General features: G+C 41.3%; 1 protein-coding gene across 1 annotated transcript in view; it reads right to left on the minus strand.

Moving 5' to 3' along the window:
- fgf11a (fibroblast growth factor 11a) overlaps nucleotides 1-18397 on the minus strand; it is a 100862-nt gene that overhangs the window by 45778 nt on the left and 36687 nt on the right. The window contains exon 2 of the mRNA XM_026161600.2: nucleotides 3763-3873. Coding sequence (XP_026017385.1) covers nucleotides 3763-3873 — 111 coding nt within the window. The remainder of the gene's footprint in view (nucleotides 1-3762; nucleotides 3874-18397) is intronic.

Below are 18397 nucleotides of genomic sequence, written 5' to 3' on the forward strand. Positions count from 1 at the left end.
TAGAGTTTGGGATAAGGGGTATCTGTTGATAGATGTAAAGTAAAAAGACTGGGAATAATACCTGTTTCTGTCCTCTTCCTCCTCCTGCTACGGGGGGATTGTCCTTTGTGTTTACTTCATGTTTTATTCTGAAAGTTAGTTCCTCATATGCTTTCCTAGTTTTCAGTTAGCTACTGGGAATTTTCCTAAACAAAAAAAAATATCAGCTGTTTTTAAAATGTATGTGTCAAGTTGGGACGCTGAGATTTATCTTACTCTTGCCACAGCCAGTGGTTCATGGAACTGACACTAAAGGATGCCTTCTGTGTATCTCTGTGATTCTGACAGCTTCTACCATCTATAGCATTTGATACCTCGGGAGTGAGAACAGGATCTGAGAAGGCCAAGCACACAGAAAGTCCCAGTGTCACAGCTAATTCATTTTTAGCCGCACCAAGAGAGAAAGTAACAACGGACAGACTGAACAGAGTTGGTAGAATCGAATGGCTTTTGGGCTCAGTGTGTAACTAAGCAGGTTACACTGCTGGGTTACTCTCTCCACAGGAGGAGAGAATAAGTTTCCGGGGCTCAACGTCAGTGAGGATCTGAGCTGGTCACAAAAGCAGTGAGACAATAACTCTTCCTTCTGCGGCTGCTGAGGAGGTTTGAGGAGATTCTATCAACACGACTTCAAGAGTATTCTCTCTGGCTGTATCGTGATTCTGCATTGGATGGTCAGATCAGCCCAATGTATCACCAAAAAAAAAAAGAAAGCAAAAAAAAAAACAGGTGAATTCTATATGCAAGAGTGAAACTGAGTTAAAGCAAAAGGTGTCTGTTTGTCGGTCACATTGCATTTTATGGTCTGAATTTCCACACATTCTCATGCACACACACTCATACAGTTTATAAGAGTTGATGCTCACACAGCAATTTCTGCTCATTCAATGTTCTGTGCAGCCAGGTGGATGATTGTGTCTCTGATTGATACTCTATTTCACTGATGTCAATCTCTAGAAGACTGTTTGCTTGAATTAATAAATAATCTGTAAGTGCACAGTTTGGGTTTTGCAGAGTTTATCACATGCCGCCTTTGAAAATGTAACAGCTCAGGGAAGCCATGCACCAGATACTGGCATTGATGGAATTAGTGTTGTTATAAAAATTAACCCCTGCAAACAAGTTGCGGTCTGACCTCCGCCGACTGAAGTTTATTGCCACTGCACGCTAGGGGTGCTGTTACACAATGCTCGTCTTTACATCTGTCTGGGCATGAGCCCTGTTCGCCTTCAGATGTGCCCAGCGGTATTATGTGATCACTTCAGACAGAATGTTCAGCCGACATTTGCCTCAGCGTAGGTGTGCAGTTACATAAGAGGGAGAGGTGAGTGCAGATCTAATCACTTTATGGAGGTGTTTAACCAACCTCCTTGGGCTAGAGGATTCATAACCTCGGTGCCAAACCAGCTTTCAGGGATAACAGTCCCGGGGATTGTTATGTGAGAATCTGGAGAATCAGTCTTCTGGAGAGTTGTCTTGAAATATTTCACTCATTGTTTATTTCACTAAATAAACACTTTATGCGCTGCTATGTTTCCCATCAGCAAATATCATCCTGCCAAGTTACATAAGCTAGTCTCCAGGACAAATGCCAGGGGAAAACCTCACAACGAACACCTCAAGGTTAGATCCAGGTTATTCCAACCCAGTAACAATCCTGCAGCCACAAGGATTCTGACGTCTTAATAGAATGCTGAAATATAATCTTGTACAGGGGAACCACAGCTGAGTGTCAACGTGTGATTTTCTCCCCTCCCTGTGTAGAGTGTAAATCCAAAATTGTGCTAAGCTCATATTTCCCACCCAAACTGGTGTTTTGACAGAAAAAAGCTGCCGTGTTGCCACATCAGGGATTTCCTGTAATATAATATTGATCTCTTTGGAAAGGTTGGAGTCCATCCAGAGACTCTAGGGAATCATGGGATAGGATGTTTTGAGTCATTAATGTTCTAGGCGATGCCCCTCGCAGGGTTAGGTGTGTGTGCACAATCACAAACTCAGCAACCAAAGAAGGACAGCAGGTTTTTGTGTGACTGTTAAGAACTGTAGGTCTTCAATAAAATCTTCAGAGTGGTTATTTGATACCATTAAGTAGTTTTGAAATACTATAGTTAGAAATTGAATCGCTAGCAGCTGAACACATGAACAATAGTCAGTGTTCACAACACTGAACGCTGTTTCATGAGGAATTTCGAGAGGTCAGAGAATCTCCCATTTCAACAACACTGAAGCATTAAACAGTTATCATAATCATTAACCCAGCCAGCAAAGACTGTTAGCAGTTATCCAGTAGCCACATTAGCCATCTATTAAGTTATCATTGGGTAGCGGTTAGCAGCTATTGCTAACAATAAAACTATAACATTAGAGTTAGGTAGGAAATATCCTTTCCATAGATCGAGCGTGTTAATTTAACAGGATAATTCAGTTACAGTATTTGTGCCTTAAAGGGTGTTAAGTTTCTCTTAAAAACCATGATTGAAGCTGAGAAAAGTCAGACCAGCAGATAGACAGAAACAAACAATGGCTAACTTACCAACGAAAATCACCAGAAGTTCTTCCACATGCTACAGAGGGCCCCAATTTTTTAAAGGAATATATTGTAAAATTATTGCAAAATTTTCAAAATGTCTTGTTTCTTCATACTTCAACCATCCAATCAACTGAACGACGCCAAAGAAGAGGGAGTAGCAGATTAAGCTGTTTGGCATTGGCAGAGAAGATTTGGGAAGTTTTTAATAGGTGCAACCCACATCTTTCAACCAACAACTCTGCTGCTCAACTAACAAATGTATTTTCCTCACAAGTGTCACCATTTAATAGGAAATAAACATGACTTCCAATGGTTTAAGAGTTGTTGCTAAAAAACCATTTTTACAACAAAAAAATTGTCTTGAAAGCTACTTGAAAAATCAGTGATTAATGAGGATTTTTAATTGTGTAAAGACTGCAGACATGCATGCATTAGACAGCCTGTCTCCCCTTGAGCGATATGGCGGCAGCATTGACACGTTGTTCCAATGAACAGCTGTGACCACTGTAACATCAAGTCTGTGTGGTGATTGCACTGCCTGGATAGAACATTTAGGAGACATCACATGACATCTACTTACTAGTGATAAATACACCAGAATATTAGCTGCTACGGATTCTTCCAACAGCACATGGACCCAGCAGGTTAAAGACCCTTTAATGTTTCATTGAACTCTGTTGGAAACTTGCACTCTGACATATGCCTAAATAATTCAGGGTGTTGTGCCTGAAACTGAGAGCACAACATGCACACTTACAGTGCAGTGTGTATACTCACAGATGAGTTATTCATAGGCACATAAGGCTTACAACCTGAAGGTCAGAATGATTGTAAGCAAAACAATTAAAAGCATGTCTTTGAAGAGCTTAATCAGTGCCAGAGATCTTCTGTGATATATTATGCAATGAGAATGAATCCCATTTGGCTGCCGTTCCCCTAGTCCACCTCGCCAAGTGTGCATGCATTTTCAGCCTGATCGATCCTGGTGCAAATCAAACCAGAAAGCATGGCAGGGTTGTCGTGCCTCTGCGTGCTCTCAGGATGTTAATCTGTCTTACCAGGAAGATCCCGTTTAAACACACTTTGACATGGAAGCAGGGGAAACTCCTAGAGGTGCATGTACTGACTCAGGCATGAAATAGAACCCTTGTACAGCAACAATATCTAAGAGTCTGTCCTCCTTTACTTACAGAAGGAGCTGCTTTCGTCCTTTGTGCCTTCCATGGTGCCATCCGGCAGCATCTGGAGGTAGAAGCCGTGTCTGCAGTAGAGCCGCGTGACAATGCCCTTCAGCTGAGGCTCTGCAGAGCAAACACAATGTTAAACACGCTAACGTCCGAGAACACACATACACTCTCATCAGGTGACATATATTAATGCACACGGCTACCTAAGAGGCAGGTCTTAATATTTACCCAGCGAAACAGTCAAACAGTGAAGTGTGTGTACTCGTATATGCGTGTGTGACTGTGGCCTTCAACACGATTGATGGGACCTCGGCGTTGGGTTAAAACATGCATCTTTCACAGAGAGGCTCAAGCGAGGGAGGCAAGCTGTTTAAGATGCTTTATTCCGTGTGCGTGTTTGCATTCGTGCACGAGAGGCCTCGCAGCAGCACGTCACTTCAAAAGGTGACCACTTCTAACACGCGTAGAAAAGTGTTAGAACTTCAAGGTCAGCTGTTTGAGGAATACTAAAGGAAAACATATCTATGAGAGCAGGATTATTAATTTTTTTATTAGTATTTTTGTCAAAAGATTTGTTTTAGACGTGTAGTAAATTTCACTGAGGTAAAGCCTTAGTGGTATATCAGCCCGAAACACTAATCTTGTTGTAGACTAGAAGCTGTAGCTCCTTGGGTGGCCACTCAAAACTGCTTCCTAGCAAGTTAATCCACACAGACCCACATATTAAGTTAAATGTCACCTGGTATGCTGTTGGTCTGTTGATTAATCGGTGGATATGTGTGCACTTTACTTACCTTACCATTAAATTTACTTTAACTCTCAAAGGTATTTGTTTTAGTTTGATATTGGAAAGCACTGTTTGCTAGCAGTGGTTGGTGCTGATCTCCCAAAGTGCAGGGTAGGATTACACGGCTAAATACTAACACAAGTTACTAGATCCATCCAAAAATTCCATATCTGTTTTTCCCTCTCCGTCCTCTGAACGTTTATTGCTTTGGAAATTTAAATTCACTGGTTTTTGCAACATGACTGACAGTCGGCAAGGAACAATCTCCCTACATTTGTTTAGCCTGCTCTCAACTATGAGCTGTATTGGACCAGCTGTCGCACTACAGATAAGTTGGCATGTCTTCAGCTCTCCTCACGCGCTCTGTTTCCTGCCTTTAACTGACTCACGCATGACTGAGGGGACTTTTTCGGTCCGAAGTGCTGAGGGAGACTAAATAGTGGATCAAAAGGAATGTCGGGAATGCTGAAGTGTTTCCACAATCAACTTTTAATGAGGTGCATCAAATATAGATGAGGACAGAGAAGTATGGGGGCAGCTGGCAGTTGGTCCTCAGTTGACAGCAGGGGTATGTGTGTGTGTGTGTGTGTGTGTGTGTGTGTGTGTGTGTGTGTGTGTGTGTGTGTTTAAGCACATGGGAAACAATGATGTAACACAAACAAACCTCGCTAATCAAAAAAAGTCGTTTTTTTATATTTCAGTAGATATTTCAGCCTGTCATAACTACTGTTTGCAGTTACAGAGCACTAAAGCGTTTTGAAGTAAGAGCTGAATAAAGAAAAGAGGCACAATCTTTTTGGTCCAACACTAATGGATTCCTAAAAAAAACAGGAAAGCGTCATATTGACACAACTGACTTAGATACATCCTCTAACGCTTGGAGCATTTTGACACTTGTAGTACATCTGCGATCAAAACCAATGCCGTGTGCGACTGAAATTATTTGTTTGCTTTGTGACTCGAACATCTTTCCGGAAATCTATGAATTGAAGCTGATTACTTCTTAAATGTTCAACCCCCACTATATCTGTGAATTAGTCAAAAGACTTGTGATGTGTAATCCTTGCTTTCATGCTGACAGCGTGACACAACATGTTTGGGAGCTTTTCATTAGAGGCTCCGGCCTCAGCGGCGAGATTGAGTCGCTGTAACTACTAAAAGATAAGAGCTCATCCATCCAACGCTGGCTGACTAAACACAGAAGGTCAAACGCAGAGTGAGGTAATCTGTAATATCCTGAGTGTTAATCCCAAATTAAGCTTCAGCCCACACACCAGGCCATGTGCTGCTTAACACATCTGCTACAGGGAAGGGCAGAGCCCGGCGACAAACGGGCACGAGGTGGGAGGCTGACGCTGACCTTTTGCGTGACTCTGCCTCCGTGTGGCTATTTGGTGATGATGCTGTGTTTCAAAACATAGGAAGTGCTGCTTGGACACAAGGAGACTGCTGATGCATGTGCAGAGCAGAGATATTGTATTTACACACACCTAGAGCATCGCTTGAGCTAAAATGAGGAGAAATTGCCTTGAGTCATACCTCAGGCAGGATGTTAGTTAAACCGAGAGTTTAAATACACACAAACACACACACACACACTTAGAAACAGATCCAGAGTGATGCTGCAGAAAAAGGCGAACATTACCAACAAAGTCAAACTAAATACAGACACGTTTTTTATAATATTTAGAAATTAGGGTTTGCATTTTCTCTTTAAAATAAAATTGAAGTCACTGAAGCTGCATTTGTTTGCAGTTCAAAGATTCACCCTGATACTGAAGAAACCGTTTATGCAATCACACATTTAGTTTTTGAAACACTTCGTCTTGGATCGAGTTAAGAGTCGAAGGAGGAATGTATCACGCACTTATAATGGCTGCACTGCATGCCTGAGGGTATTTAAAGATTACACTCAGCTGATAGCCAAGCAGCTGATTAATCAGCAAGTGGCTGTAAAGTTATTAAAGGGGACCTAGTTTCTGTCATAAATATACTGCTATAGCTCTGCATGCTCATATTAAAGATAGCTTCAAATAATGAGGTCAGTCTATGTACAAGTACTCTCAATGATTCAAAAGCTCATGCTTCAGAAAGTTTTTTCTACTTTTGGATCTGTGTGACATCAGCGAGAAGGGGTGGTTGTCTCTAACGTGGTCATTTCCACCGCAGCCCCACAACCTACAGTTCAGCCAGCAGAGAAGATCATATGAAGTTGGTTCAGACAATGAGTGAACTGAGGGCCTGCACAAAGGCCCACAAGAAGAAAACATAGAAACGGAAATGAGCACAGTAAATGAGACAGACAAGTCAGCTAATAAAGACGTAACTTCAGTTCTCTGAAATAATCCTCTGACATCAAAAGAGAAAAATGAATAATCCTGGAGCTATGATTATAAAGAGTTTAGTTTTCTTATTAAAAAAGTTTCTTTTTGTCTGTTTATGAGAACATTTTCATGTCAGTCCTCAGCTTTCTCCCTCATTTCCTGTCTCTCAGCAGAGCTCCCATCAAGCTAGGACAAAAAAACAAGCTTGCATCACAACTTTCATGTCCTCATTGGTGCAGTGTGCTTCATTTAACCCAGACCAAAGGAAAGATATAAAGATATGAATCATATTCCCACTGATGTTTTATAAACAAAGTTATTAAGTAATGCAGCTTTCTTGATGTAATCCTTCATCCTCGATGCCTCATCAGGACCCTCATGACTCACAGCGGATCACGCTGCTCTTCCTGTGCTTTCCACTCATGCTAAAATCACACATCTGCTATCACATAACATCGTGGTTTTCTTTTTGCTTTTAGACTGCACCACAGTAAACAAAATGACATTTGGAAATATAGTCTCAGTCCAGTTGTTTCTCACCAGGTTCCAATTGGTAGCTATCTCACCTGTCCAAACAAACCAGTCAGGTGTGAAAATGCTTTTAGTCATCTGCAAAGCTCTAAAAACGCACACTTTATAGCATCTTCTAGTCCCTTTATTCATTTCCTTTGTAATGCAGACTATCTTTTTGAATTTTTTTGTCCCCCAGGACATCTTCACAGAGCCTATACACAGCTGATTGCAGATGTTTCACGCAGGTCACAGAAATATGAAAACAAGTGGTGTGTGGGCTCTTCTTGCGTGAGCCATTGTTTGTCCTTCCTCCAGTTACAGAGAAAAGTTATAACCTATAAAGAGCGAAGTGTGTTCAAATCAATAAAAATCATCCACAGCAGCCATTGTTGTCTTTTCACCCTTTTGCCTCTTTGTGTTGAACTCCAATGTCAGTTCCTTTCCCGTTCATGCCAGTTTTTTAACCAATCAGCATTCAACCTAAGAACATCCCTGTTAAGCTACTACTTGGGTTTTGTAGGACTGCAAGCAAACACTTTGGCAAATCCTGCATACGGTAAGTGGTACCACTTGTCCAGGACTCCTGGTGAGTTGAGGGCAAAGACTGAATCAAGCTTGGGTTTAACTGAAGGAGACATTTTTAAAGCTTCTACTGACATCTACTTGTTTTTGTTTTTGTTTTAATTACAACTCTGCTGAGTTTCCCTTGGATTTCTATTGTTGGCAGTGTGGAAAAGCCTCTTACAGCTAAAACAAATTCGCGCTTGTGCGGACAGCAGTCACTCTGTCCCATCAGAATGTATCCCCGGGAAAATCGCAGCATTAGTCGACAGATAACAGAGTTTGCGAATCATATCCTGCAACGCAAGAGCATGTGGCTGTGCGTGTGTTTATACAGACGAGGATTTGTGCTCGTAATCCCACAGACATTCAACGCCAATTATGGAGTGACCTTAATAAAGAGCGGGATTAATTTCACTTATTAAGAATTTCAACCATCAAAGTCACCCTGAACCCTCCAGCTGCCCGATGCCTCGAGTCAGATGACAACTGGGCAATAGCTAGTGTTATTTTCACGGCCATTACACACTGCTATTCTTAAAGTTTGTGTGTGTGTGTGTGTGTGTGTGTGTTTTGACAGCTCCAACAGAATGGACTTTGCTGAAGAAGCAGAGATGGTCTGCCAAGGATTGTGTCTGTCTTTCAGTCATCAAACACACACCAGACACACACAGTAGAAATAGTTCTCTCTCCTTGACTGTCTTTCCTATCTTAAGTGTCCTCACAGCAATCTACATTGGTCAATTCAAAGATTTCTTTCTAACTTTCCCCTCTTTTTCTTCTCTGTTCTTTGAGCGCTCCTTTTTTTCCTGCATCTTTGCTTTTCTCTATCTTCACTCATCTCATCCCCAAAAACTGCATGCCTAGCCTGCAGGGAAATCCTTACTTTTCCTGTTTTTAAATAGTGAAGCAGTGAGGAAAAGGGGGGACAGCACTTTATCGGCAGCAGAGAGTGCTGAATGACAGACTGTCACTCAGAGGAAGAGGAGCGGGCAGGAAGAGGAGTTAGATGTAGCAAGGCAGACATGGCGAAGAAGAAAGAGCGAGAAAGATATCTATGATTGGACCATAATGTGTTTTCATGTGTTCCCCACAGGTAGTAAGTTCACTGGGAAACATTAAAGATACTGATGTTTCATTTATCCTTCCACTGTAACTCTTTTCTTTTCCTTTAGGCACATTAAAGACTGCCAAAGCTCTTGAAGCTGATGGCACTGCGGCGAGAGCTGATGATTATACTTCCATCTGTTTGTTGAGTCGTCTTCTTACGCGTTCTCTGTTCCGTCTCTGTCAGCAGCGGCACAGTCAAACTCCAGGGAGCACAGATGTGCAACATCACTTATGAAATATGGTCATTGTAGTTCATTAACTCTTGGAACAATTAAAAGAAAAACCTTCCCTGGGAGAAAATCCACAGCTTTATGCATCACATTCAAAAAGACACACTCAAAAACCATCTATGATGAACCTACGTCTTAATGTTGCACAAGGCTTTAATTAAAGGATGAAGTTTGTTAATATGTGTTGTTGCATTGCATTATGTCATGTTATGTTATGAATGCAACAGTGGATTCATTTACCCTGCGGAATATAAAACCTTCATTCTATTAGATGAACTGAATAGAAAAAAATATTAAATTATCCCTGTCTTTCGTTAATAACATGCCTTTGTATCTTTTTACTGTCTTGCACAAATTATGAACTTTTAAGTTTTATTGTTAAGTGAATAAAACTTAAAGGTTCATAATTAGTTGCTTGTACAAATAACCTAGAGTCATTTTTTCACCTGTCAAGCTAAACCTGGACAAGCGGTGGTATGTACGAGCAACAGAAAAATAGCAGTTCTAGTTGAACACTAATACCAGAAATACGGAGCCCTGCAGGGGACATGGGAGGAAAAAAATTAAGACAGACTTTTGCGAGATTAGTTGTAATATTACTCTTTCTGGGTCACAAAATACACTTTTAAGATATTTTGAGGAGTGAATGTAGTTGTGTAAACGTCAGATACCTGCTCGGTTTACAAGACATCACATATTTGCAAAAGTGGTCCGACGTTTTCGGAAATCTGACACCCACTAGCTCGAAGCTAACGGGAGGTCGAGACCTACTACAGCCGGGAGGAACACCGCTTTCCCGGCACATCGTGCCTCGACCTCCCGAGCTTCGAGCTGGCGGCCTCCGAAGAATGCGGCTAAAACTTTTGCGAGATCCCGAGTTTGTTTTGCAAGATCTCGCAAAAGTCCATCTTAATTATTTTTTTTCTCCCATGTCCCCTGCGGGGCTCCGTACAGAAATCCTGACAGGAAGTGTGTGAATCTTTTCCACTTACTACCAGTCATTTAAAGCTTTATATTTTTAATTTAGTTGCATCTTTTTATTAAGATGTGATTAAAAGTTTAGTGGGGGAAATGAACTGCATTAAAAGTCGGGGCTGTTTCTATCCATAGCCTCCAAGTGCAACTGTAAAGTCGCATTGCCTCTGAAACACCTACTGTAACTCAGTGAGCTGGCTGACAGATTGTTCTTTGTGCCGCGTGACAGGTGGAAACAAAAAACAGGTAATTACTCCTCGAGGCTGAGCAGCAGTGCAGCAGTAATTTACAGCTGCATGCTGTTCATGTGAAAGAGTGTCGTCTTTACCGTCCACGCTTGCTCTTGCCATTGTGTCATGCAGTGGCAAGAGTACCAGGGGCTTTTCCAGGGATTTTGTAAATAGGGCAGTGAGGCCAAGACACAAAAATGAAGTTAGAAATTTGACGAGTTGTTTGTGGACAGACTTCCTGCCTCCGTAATCATGCATTAGGAGAAAACAATGTCTCACACATCCTTTGTTTTAAGTGCACCTTTGTAAAGGAGTAAGAGACACATACATAATATCTTATCTAGTTCCATTTCACGCCTGTAATTTCTCGCCAAGACAAGTGAACCAAACTCCTCTTGCAGCCAGGGCCCTGCATCTCACATCTTCATCAGCAAACTTGGTTTGTTCGGTTCTTTCATGCCATAAATCAGTTTCTCTGTTTATCCCATCCAGTGTGCAAGGATCACTTCCTCCTATCTCTCTTCCATCATGTACAGCTCTGTGGGTACTGTAATTCAGTCCTTGGTCACCGCTACTTAACACGTCATGCTTCTGCACACTGGTCCCCGAAACACTCCTCGGCTTCTCCTCAGATAATAAGCTTGTAACTCCCCACTGACTCTAATATTGTCTTCCTCACCACTAGCATGAAAGCCTGATGCTATTAATCCATGGACATATGGATTTTACAACTGCTAGTATTTCATCTCCCAGCATTTATTGCAGCCATTGGTAAACGCTCGGCAGCAGCCGCAAAAGCAATAACACATCCTGTATTGAAATAGGAACAAGTGGAGTATGATTTTTCAAATCACAATAAAAGCCTTTTTATTTCTTTTTTTTAATGCTCCTCCAGAAAGCTGAAAAACATTCAGATGAGAAAGTGCCACACGAGTTCCTGTGTTTTCATATTCACATTAAGAGTGTTGCTAAATTGCATAAAATTAGGGGGTTCACGGTGGCCCCAGCTGACAGTGAATAATGGGGATAGAGGTGGGGAGAGCCTATATGGTAATGGCCATATTTACAAGGAGCATCAATCATCTCCAAACCGCCAGACGCCTCATCCCTCATAGGATGGAGAGCGAGAAAGGGGCGGGATGCCTTCAAAGCAAACTGTTTCTCCCTCTTTCCCCTTCAATCTCTCTCTCTTTCTCTCTCTCTCCCACTGCGGTCCAACTTCAGCTTTTAGGAAAATCAATACTGACAAAACCGATGAATTGCGATCCTGCTTAAAGTTTACCAGGCCCGCACTTAAGACATGCTGTTGGTTGTAATTAAAATTACAAAAATAACACCATTTAAAAGGAAGTCGAAAAAAAAGAAAAGAAAACCAAGAAAGCACAGTGGCTAGCTGAGAAATGGAGAAGAAGTGGGTACCCAGTAAATCTGCAGGGAAAGTAACTGCTCAGGAAGGCAAGATTAAATTAACGTGTGTGTGAAAATCTGATTCTGATGTGTCAGACTCTGTATTGCAGAGGAGAGATCAATGCCCCCACACAAACAGCAGCAGAAAGAGCTGAGGAGAACAGAATGTCAGCTGGCTCGAAAAGCTGGCCGCTATCATCATTATTAGCTCATTATTGAGCCAGTTATTATACCTTAAGTGTGTGTCTTTTGGAAGCTGTGATATGAAGATAGACAGTTAGCGTGTGAAACTGTAATGCGTGGACTTTTTGGAGTGAGAGTGAAGCTACAATTAAGCCATGAATTTTACTTTTTCGTGTGTGAGATAGTCTTCTCATTACATTTCGGACACAAAACAAGTCAACAGTCAAATCGAGCAAACACAGCATGAGAAGCTGCTTTAGAAGAATATACTAAAAGCTATGGGGAATACTTCACACTATTTATAAACGGTGTAAGAACATGTTTTCTCTTCTGACATGAGCAGAGGTGGATGACCAGTTTAGACCGATGCGTACCCTCGTGTATATGCTAGTTTTCCTACTCCTCACGCTGGCTTCAGAAAGATCACACTACTCTCCTCACAGACAATCTGCAAAACTGTGTCCTATAAATCACATTTTATTCAGAACCAGAGATGGGCAGTAACGCGTTAAAAGTTCTGCGTTACTGTAATCTGATTACTTTTTTCAAGTAACAAGTAAAGTAAGGGATTACTGTTGCAAAAAAATTAAAGTAAGCCCACTGCATTACTAAACCATGATTTTGTTTGTGGGAGTGTCTCATGACGATGACGTACGAACGTCTGATGTCCGAGGCAGCAACATGTAGGTCAACAATGGATAATATGGAGAGCGGGAGAGAGTACGACCATGCAGTGTTGAAAGCTTGGAAGTACTGACATTACTTTGAGTTTGATTCTGTAAAAAGTGACAAAAACATTAGCGTCCGCTGTGCACTCTGCATGCTAACACTTTTTTCATTTGATTCAATTTTATATGACGGATTATGCAGAATAAATAGAATTGAGCTGAAAGGTCTGTTGCTTTATTACATATTCAGGTTGTGTATCATGTTTTTAAAAAGTAACTAAGCAATAAAGAGACTCATTACTTTTGAAAATAAGTCATCAGTAAAGTATCGGGATTACTTTCTTGGAGAAGTAATCAGTAATTAGTAACTAATTACTATTTTCAAGTAACTTGACCAACATTGCTCAGGACCAGTACAGCCAAAAGAAGTCTGTTAACCCTATCTGTGGAAAATGTAATGCAGGGAGAGCATCAGCAAGACTCCAGCACAGTACAGAACGGGCATCAGGCAGTCACAGCATGAAAAGATGCACTTGGTATCGGTGGGTTGCAAAGCAGCTTGCAGATCCAACTTTATGCAATCTACAGCAGCTTAAACAGTGTACCCTATATGAGATTTAACATTCTGATGCATAGAAGGTGTCGGTAGGTGTCGGTTGAGCAAGCAGCTGACGCGAGCTGGCATTAACGTCAGATGAGCCGTTGGTATTGTGGCTGAGCATGAGTGGTGGCCTGTGGTGGCTTGTATCTACTTATTTGCCAAATCAAAACATAATGAGCAAAACATGATAGCATGCAATTCTGTAAAATGGTAAAATGGTTTAATTAAGTTGTTTTCCTATATGTCCTAATAAGAAATAACTGCTGCTTCTGGGGTCATATTAGATTATAAAAACACAACTGACACACTGGACAGAATATTTTAGATGTTGCAATATTTACTATGAACTAAAACCTCTCTCTACCCTTAGAAAAAGTCATTTGCTTTTGTACTTCTGAACAAATTATTAGTATGCAAGAATCATTTTGAGAAAATATGTTACACTGAACACTGGGACAGCGAATAAATTGTGCCCTCCAGGATTTTCCAATATGAATATAATGGCTATGAATGCTGGCTGTGTTCTACAGTAATTACAAAAATGATTCACTACATTGACAAAGCAACCACACCTGGACAAGCACAAATTGATCCAACGCACACAACAAGAAAAACGGTGACCAGGAACTAGGAACTACTTGAACAGAGAGCGACACAATACACACATTTATAGGGCAGAGAGAGCGAGACATTGTGGATTAATTAGAAAAGCAATGGGTGAACTTTTTCAGTCTGCACTCCAAAGCTTAATGATTTAAAGCTTAAATGAATGGCCTAATGATTAAGTCAGAGAGAGAGAGAGAGAGAGACGAGACAGAAACAAAAGCAGCTGTCTCAGAAAATGAGTGAGGCAGAGTATATGGAGAGGAAGATAAGGAAAGGGGATAAAGAACAAGATAGAAAATGGGATGAAAAGGAGAAAGAGTGGGACAAAGACGGTGGGCATAAATCAAGAAAAGAGCAAAGATGAAGGAGGAGGAAGGGGGAGGGCACTGTCTGTGCGTTTGCAAAATATGCACAAAGATGTGGGGAGTACAAGAAAGGCAAACATAAAAGTTAAAGAGAAGTTAGGGGCCCAGGTGGGTGCAGACAGGAAAACCGTCGGAAGTGAAAAGAGAAATAAAGCTACCAAATACCCAGCACTGAAACATACAACATTACCAGTAAGTCTTAGTAAGTGTTTATATGATACTTTACATTTATTTGTTATTATTCATCTCTGGTTCTTTTCCATAATGTGTCTTTTGTCTCCCCTTACCCCTAACCAGTCCCAGCAGTTCCCGTCCCTAAGCCTGATTCTGCCGGAGCTGTCTTCCTGTTAACACTGAGTTTTTCCTTCCCACTGTCGTCAAGTACTTGCTGGGTCTCTTTGGAGCCATTAGCGGGTCGTCTGATTGCTGGTGCGTTCTCTGTATTATTGTAGAGTCTTCACTTTACAATATAAAGCACTTTGAGGTGACTGTTCTTATGATTTGGAGCTTTATAAAGAAAATGGAACTGAATTCAAACTAAACTGCTACATCACACTGCTTTACATGCGTAGACATTTGAAATCACCATTGATTATATTGCCAGGAAGCCTCTTCCACTGAGTAAAATTCATGTGTCAATTGTCAGTGTCTTAACTCATTCACTGCCATTGACGTCAATGGCAGTCAACGTAAGTTGAACTGAAGCCCACCAGCAGTAAAAGTAGACCTGCAAGGAGGTGCAGGGTTTGCGCACGTAAGGGATTGCGCAGTGAGACAAAAATGTGGTGCAAGTCTTGTTGTGTTTCACTGCCAGCCATTTGAAAATGGCTGGCAGTGAATGAGTTGAAAATCCTGACTGATCAATTCTGCGATCAATGTTTGGTGAATCTGAAACTCAAAATGTTGATTAAATGGCCATTATCTGCTACTGAGAAATCCTCAGTAGATGGCCTCCGAAAATGAGTAAAATATGTTGGCTGTAGATATAACATGTTTGTTAATCCCTTTTGGATTAAAGACAAACAGCTGCATGTCCCACTGATTCATCTTAAATCCACTGCAGTGCAATGCAGAGGCAAAATTATGAAAATGTGCCACCGACAAATGTGAATGAATAAATATAGCTATAGATAGTAAACGCTAGGTAATGCTAATTAGCATGTGTGCAAAGCAGGCAATAACCCCACGAATCAAAAGTCAAGAAGCTCAAAAGTTCTGCACTTAAATTGTTTCTAATTAGTAAGTGAAAACTTGGCAGTGGACATTAAAGCACTCCAACTACTAAAACGGTGGTTCCGGTTTTATTACCTGATCTCAAGGTCCTGTTTACAGGTTCTAAAACTAAAGTGTGAAAATCGAGTTTTAGTGCCACTGCTATTTCTGTTCTGTCCCATATTCACGAGGTGTAAATGAGCCCCAACAGCTTGGGTTTTCAGTAGGCAGTTGCAGGTCATTTAAGGTATTTTATGATTGGTTCCTTCATTGTTGACTCTGGTTTTCAATATTTCATTTAACTAATTTGGTGCTTGTATCCCAGCATGGACACCAGGAGCAACGTGCTGTCCAGTTCAACAGCCGGAATTGTGCCTAATGCTAAGTAGATAGAAATAATGCTGGTGGTGGAGTAGTGTATGGGCTTTTAACACATCCTAATATCCTGTTCTGTTCTGGGTTGGTGTTCATAATGGGCACGTAACCTATGTGACCCAAAAGCTCAGACATATGACTGCTGCAAACACTCAACGTTAGACAGGGTTTTTTCTACTCTTGGCGCTCTACGACTGCAGATATCTCTAATGTGTTAATTTCAAGCACACAACATTGATTTGGAAAATCCTGCAAAGAGAAAGAGAGCTAAAATAGCCTGCTTCCAACATAAGATGATGTCGGAATGATCATCTTATGCAAACTGTAGTCCAAGATAAATCCGGATTGTTTGAACTATTAACCAGGCCAAGCTGCTCTAGAGTCCAAGAATAACAAATAATAGCCTCAGATGAGCATAACTGGTCTCGTTTAAGAAAATGGTTGCTGTGCTTAAATATTGTAAAATTGAGGATTTTACTGAATGGCTGAGTTTAGATGTTGGATGATTGGTTGTGTTGGAGGATTTCCTGAAAAACGTCATTTTTTCTTCTCCAGACCTACTAATGAACCAAACTAGAGCTACAGAAACTTGCACAACACTGAGGACTTTTGCTATTTATAGGGAAACCAGCATTTCTTGAATAAAATCAAATAAAAATGGCAAGATTAAAATGAGTCAGTCTCCCAATACTATGTCTTTATTGTAAATGCCTGCGCTAGAGGCCTGATCGAAGACAACACAGAGATAGAGAGCAATGTGAGTCAGCCAGTGCAGAGGTTTTCAGTATCCCAGGACCCTTCTTTACTGATGTTAATTAGAGTAACGATCAGGAGGAAGACTGTGCCCACCCAGGCCAGGACCCAATATCACCTGAGGGGGAAGGAGAAAGGACAAAGAGACAAGGGCGAGGAAGAAAAGGAGGCAATCGACAAGGAAGGAAACAAGGGGAGAAAATTAAGCAGTTAGGAAGGAGAGAAGTGGGAAAGGAGTGAGAGAAGAGGGTGACAATGACTGATGGGCAGACTATTGTGGAGAAACACTGCAAACGTGTGCAATGGACTTGGGAAGGAAAATGAGAAGGAAAATGAGAAGGCAGAGCAGTTTGAAAGCACAAGAAGAATCAATGGGGGGAAAACGATGAGGAGGAGAAAGAAAAGAAGGGAAGAGCACCACGAGGAAGTGCAACATGAAAAGGAAGAAGAGGAGAGGAGGGACAAGTAATGAGAGAACAATAGAATTAATGATACAAAGTGGAACAACAGAGGAGGAAGGAAGGACAGTGAAGAATGAGGAATCAGGGTAAACAGCAAGGGAGAAAAAGAGGGCGACGGATAGAGATAAACTATGTGAAAACATCTGCAGAAGGAGGGGATGAAAGCGAGAGAAGTGAATCAGCAAGAGAAAAAGGAGCAGAGGGCCATCACAGAGGGAGAGAGCAGGGTGGGAGGCGAGTGGAGAGATCAATCACCAGTGGCCCTGGTGTTGTAACACTGAAAAGAGTCAATGGCCGGGAACCAAACTTTCCACCCACACACTTTTTCTCTCTTCGTCGCCAGCATCTCTCTATTTCTTCTCTGGAAAACCTTCTCAACGTGTTTCTGTCCTCCTCACTTTATTGCTTTCTTCCTCCTCGCTCCCTTTAACAACACCTTACATCTCTCAGCCTTTTAACACCACGCTATATTTCTGCTCTTTCCTGGTAAGTGCTGACCTACACGGAGATAAATAGGAATATTCCCTTTGGACCCATTAGAGGTAAATCCGAGCCAATTTCCTGTCTATAGGAGCTCTCTGGATGACACTTAAACCACATTATGCAATAACTCAGAGTAACGCGCAAGTGGAAGAAATAAATATCACGCATGAAAATGTGCGAGAAACAGCCCTAAAAACACAAATTGGCCAAATTTCTGAAGTTTATAACTCCCACCGATGAAAGTGTAAAGCTGGGGCTCTTCGAGTCCGAAAAGCGCCTGGAAGAGGATGACAGTTATATTGGTGCATTTCTGCATTACAAAATCTTTTCCTTGTTTGTATAAATCTTTGTTGTAGACACTGTGAGATTAATCTGCATCATCTGTTCACAGCAATGAAAAATTAATTCCCACATCATACCGAAATTTATCTTACAGTCACATCAATACCAAACCTGATGGAAATAACACACTAACAAATGCAGAGAAACATCAGAAACCCAAACGAGGGCAAGCGTGGGGTCATCCCTAAATTATCTGATTCGATATGAATTATGTTTGCACGTCCAACTTAAGAAACAGGAAAGGTTCATGCCAAGCAAAGCACACATTTTAATCAATCATCAGCAATAAAAGGTTTTATTTGGCCTTTTTTCACTTTTCTTTTGCATCTCTTCATGTCACACGTGATATTAAGAGTTTGCTAATACTATTGTGCTTTAGCATCCTGTGTTGGTTGGTTAACAAAATTGTGCCCCAGCCAATCAAATTCTTTGTTTCGGTAAATGGACTGATT

Source organism: Astatotilapia calliptera, chromosome 3, assembly GCF_964374335.1.
Source record: "Astatotilapia calliptera chromosome 3, fAstCal68.1, whole genome shotgun sequence".
NCBI lineage: Eukaryota > Metazoa > Chordata > Actinopteri > Cichliformes > Cichlidae > Astatotilapia > Astatotilapia calliptera.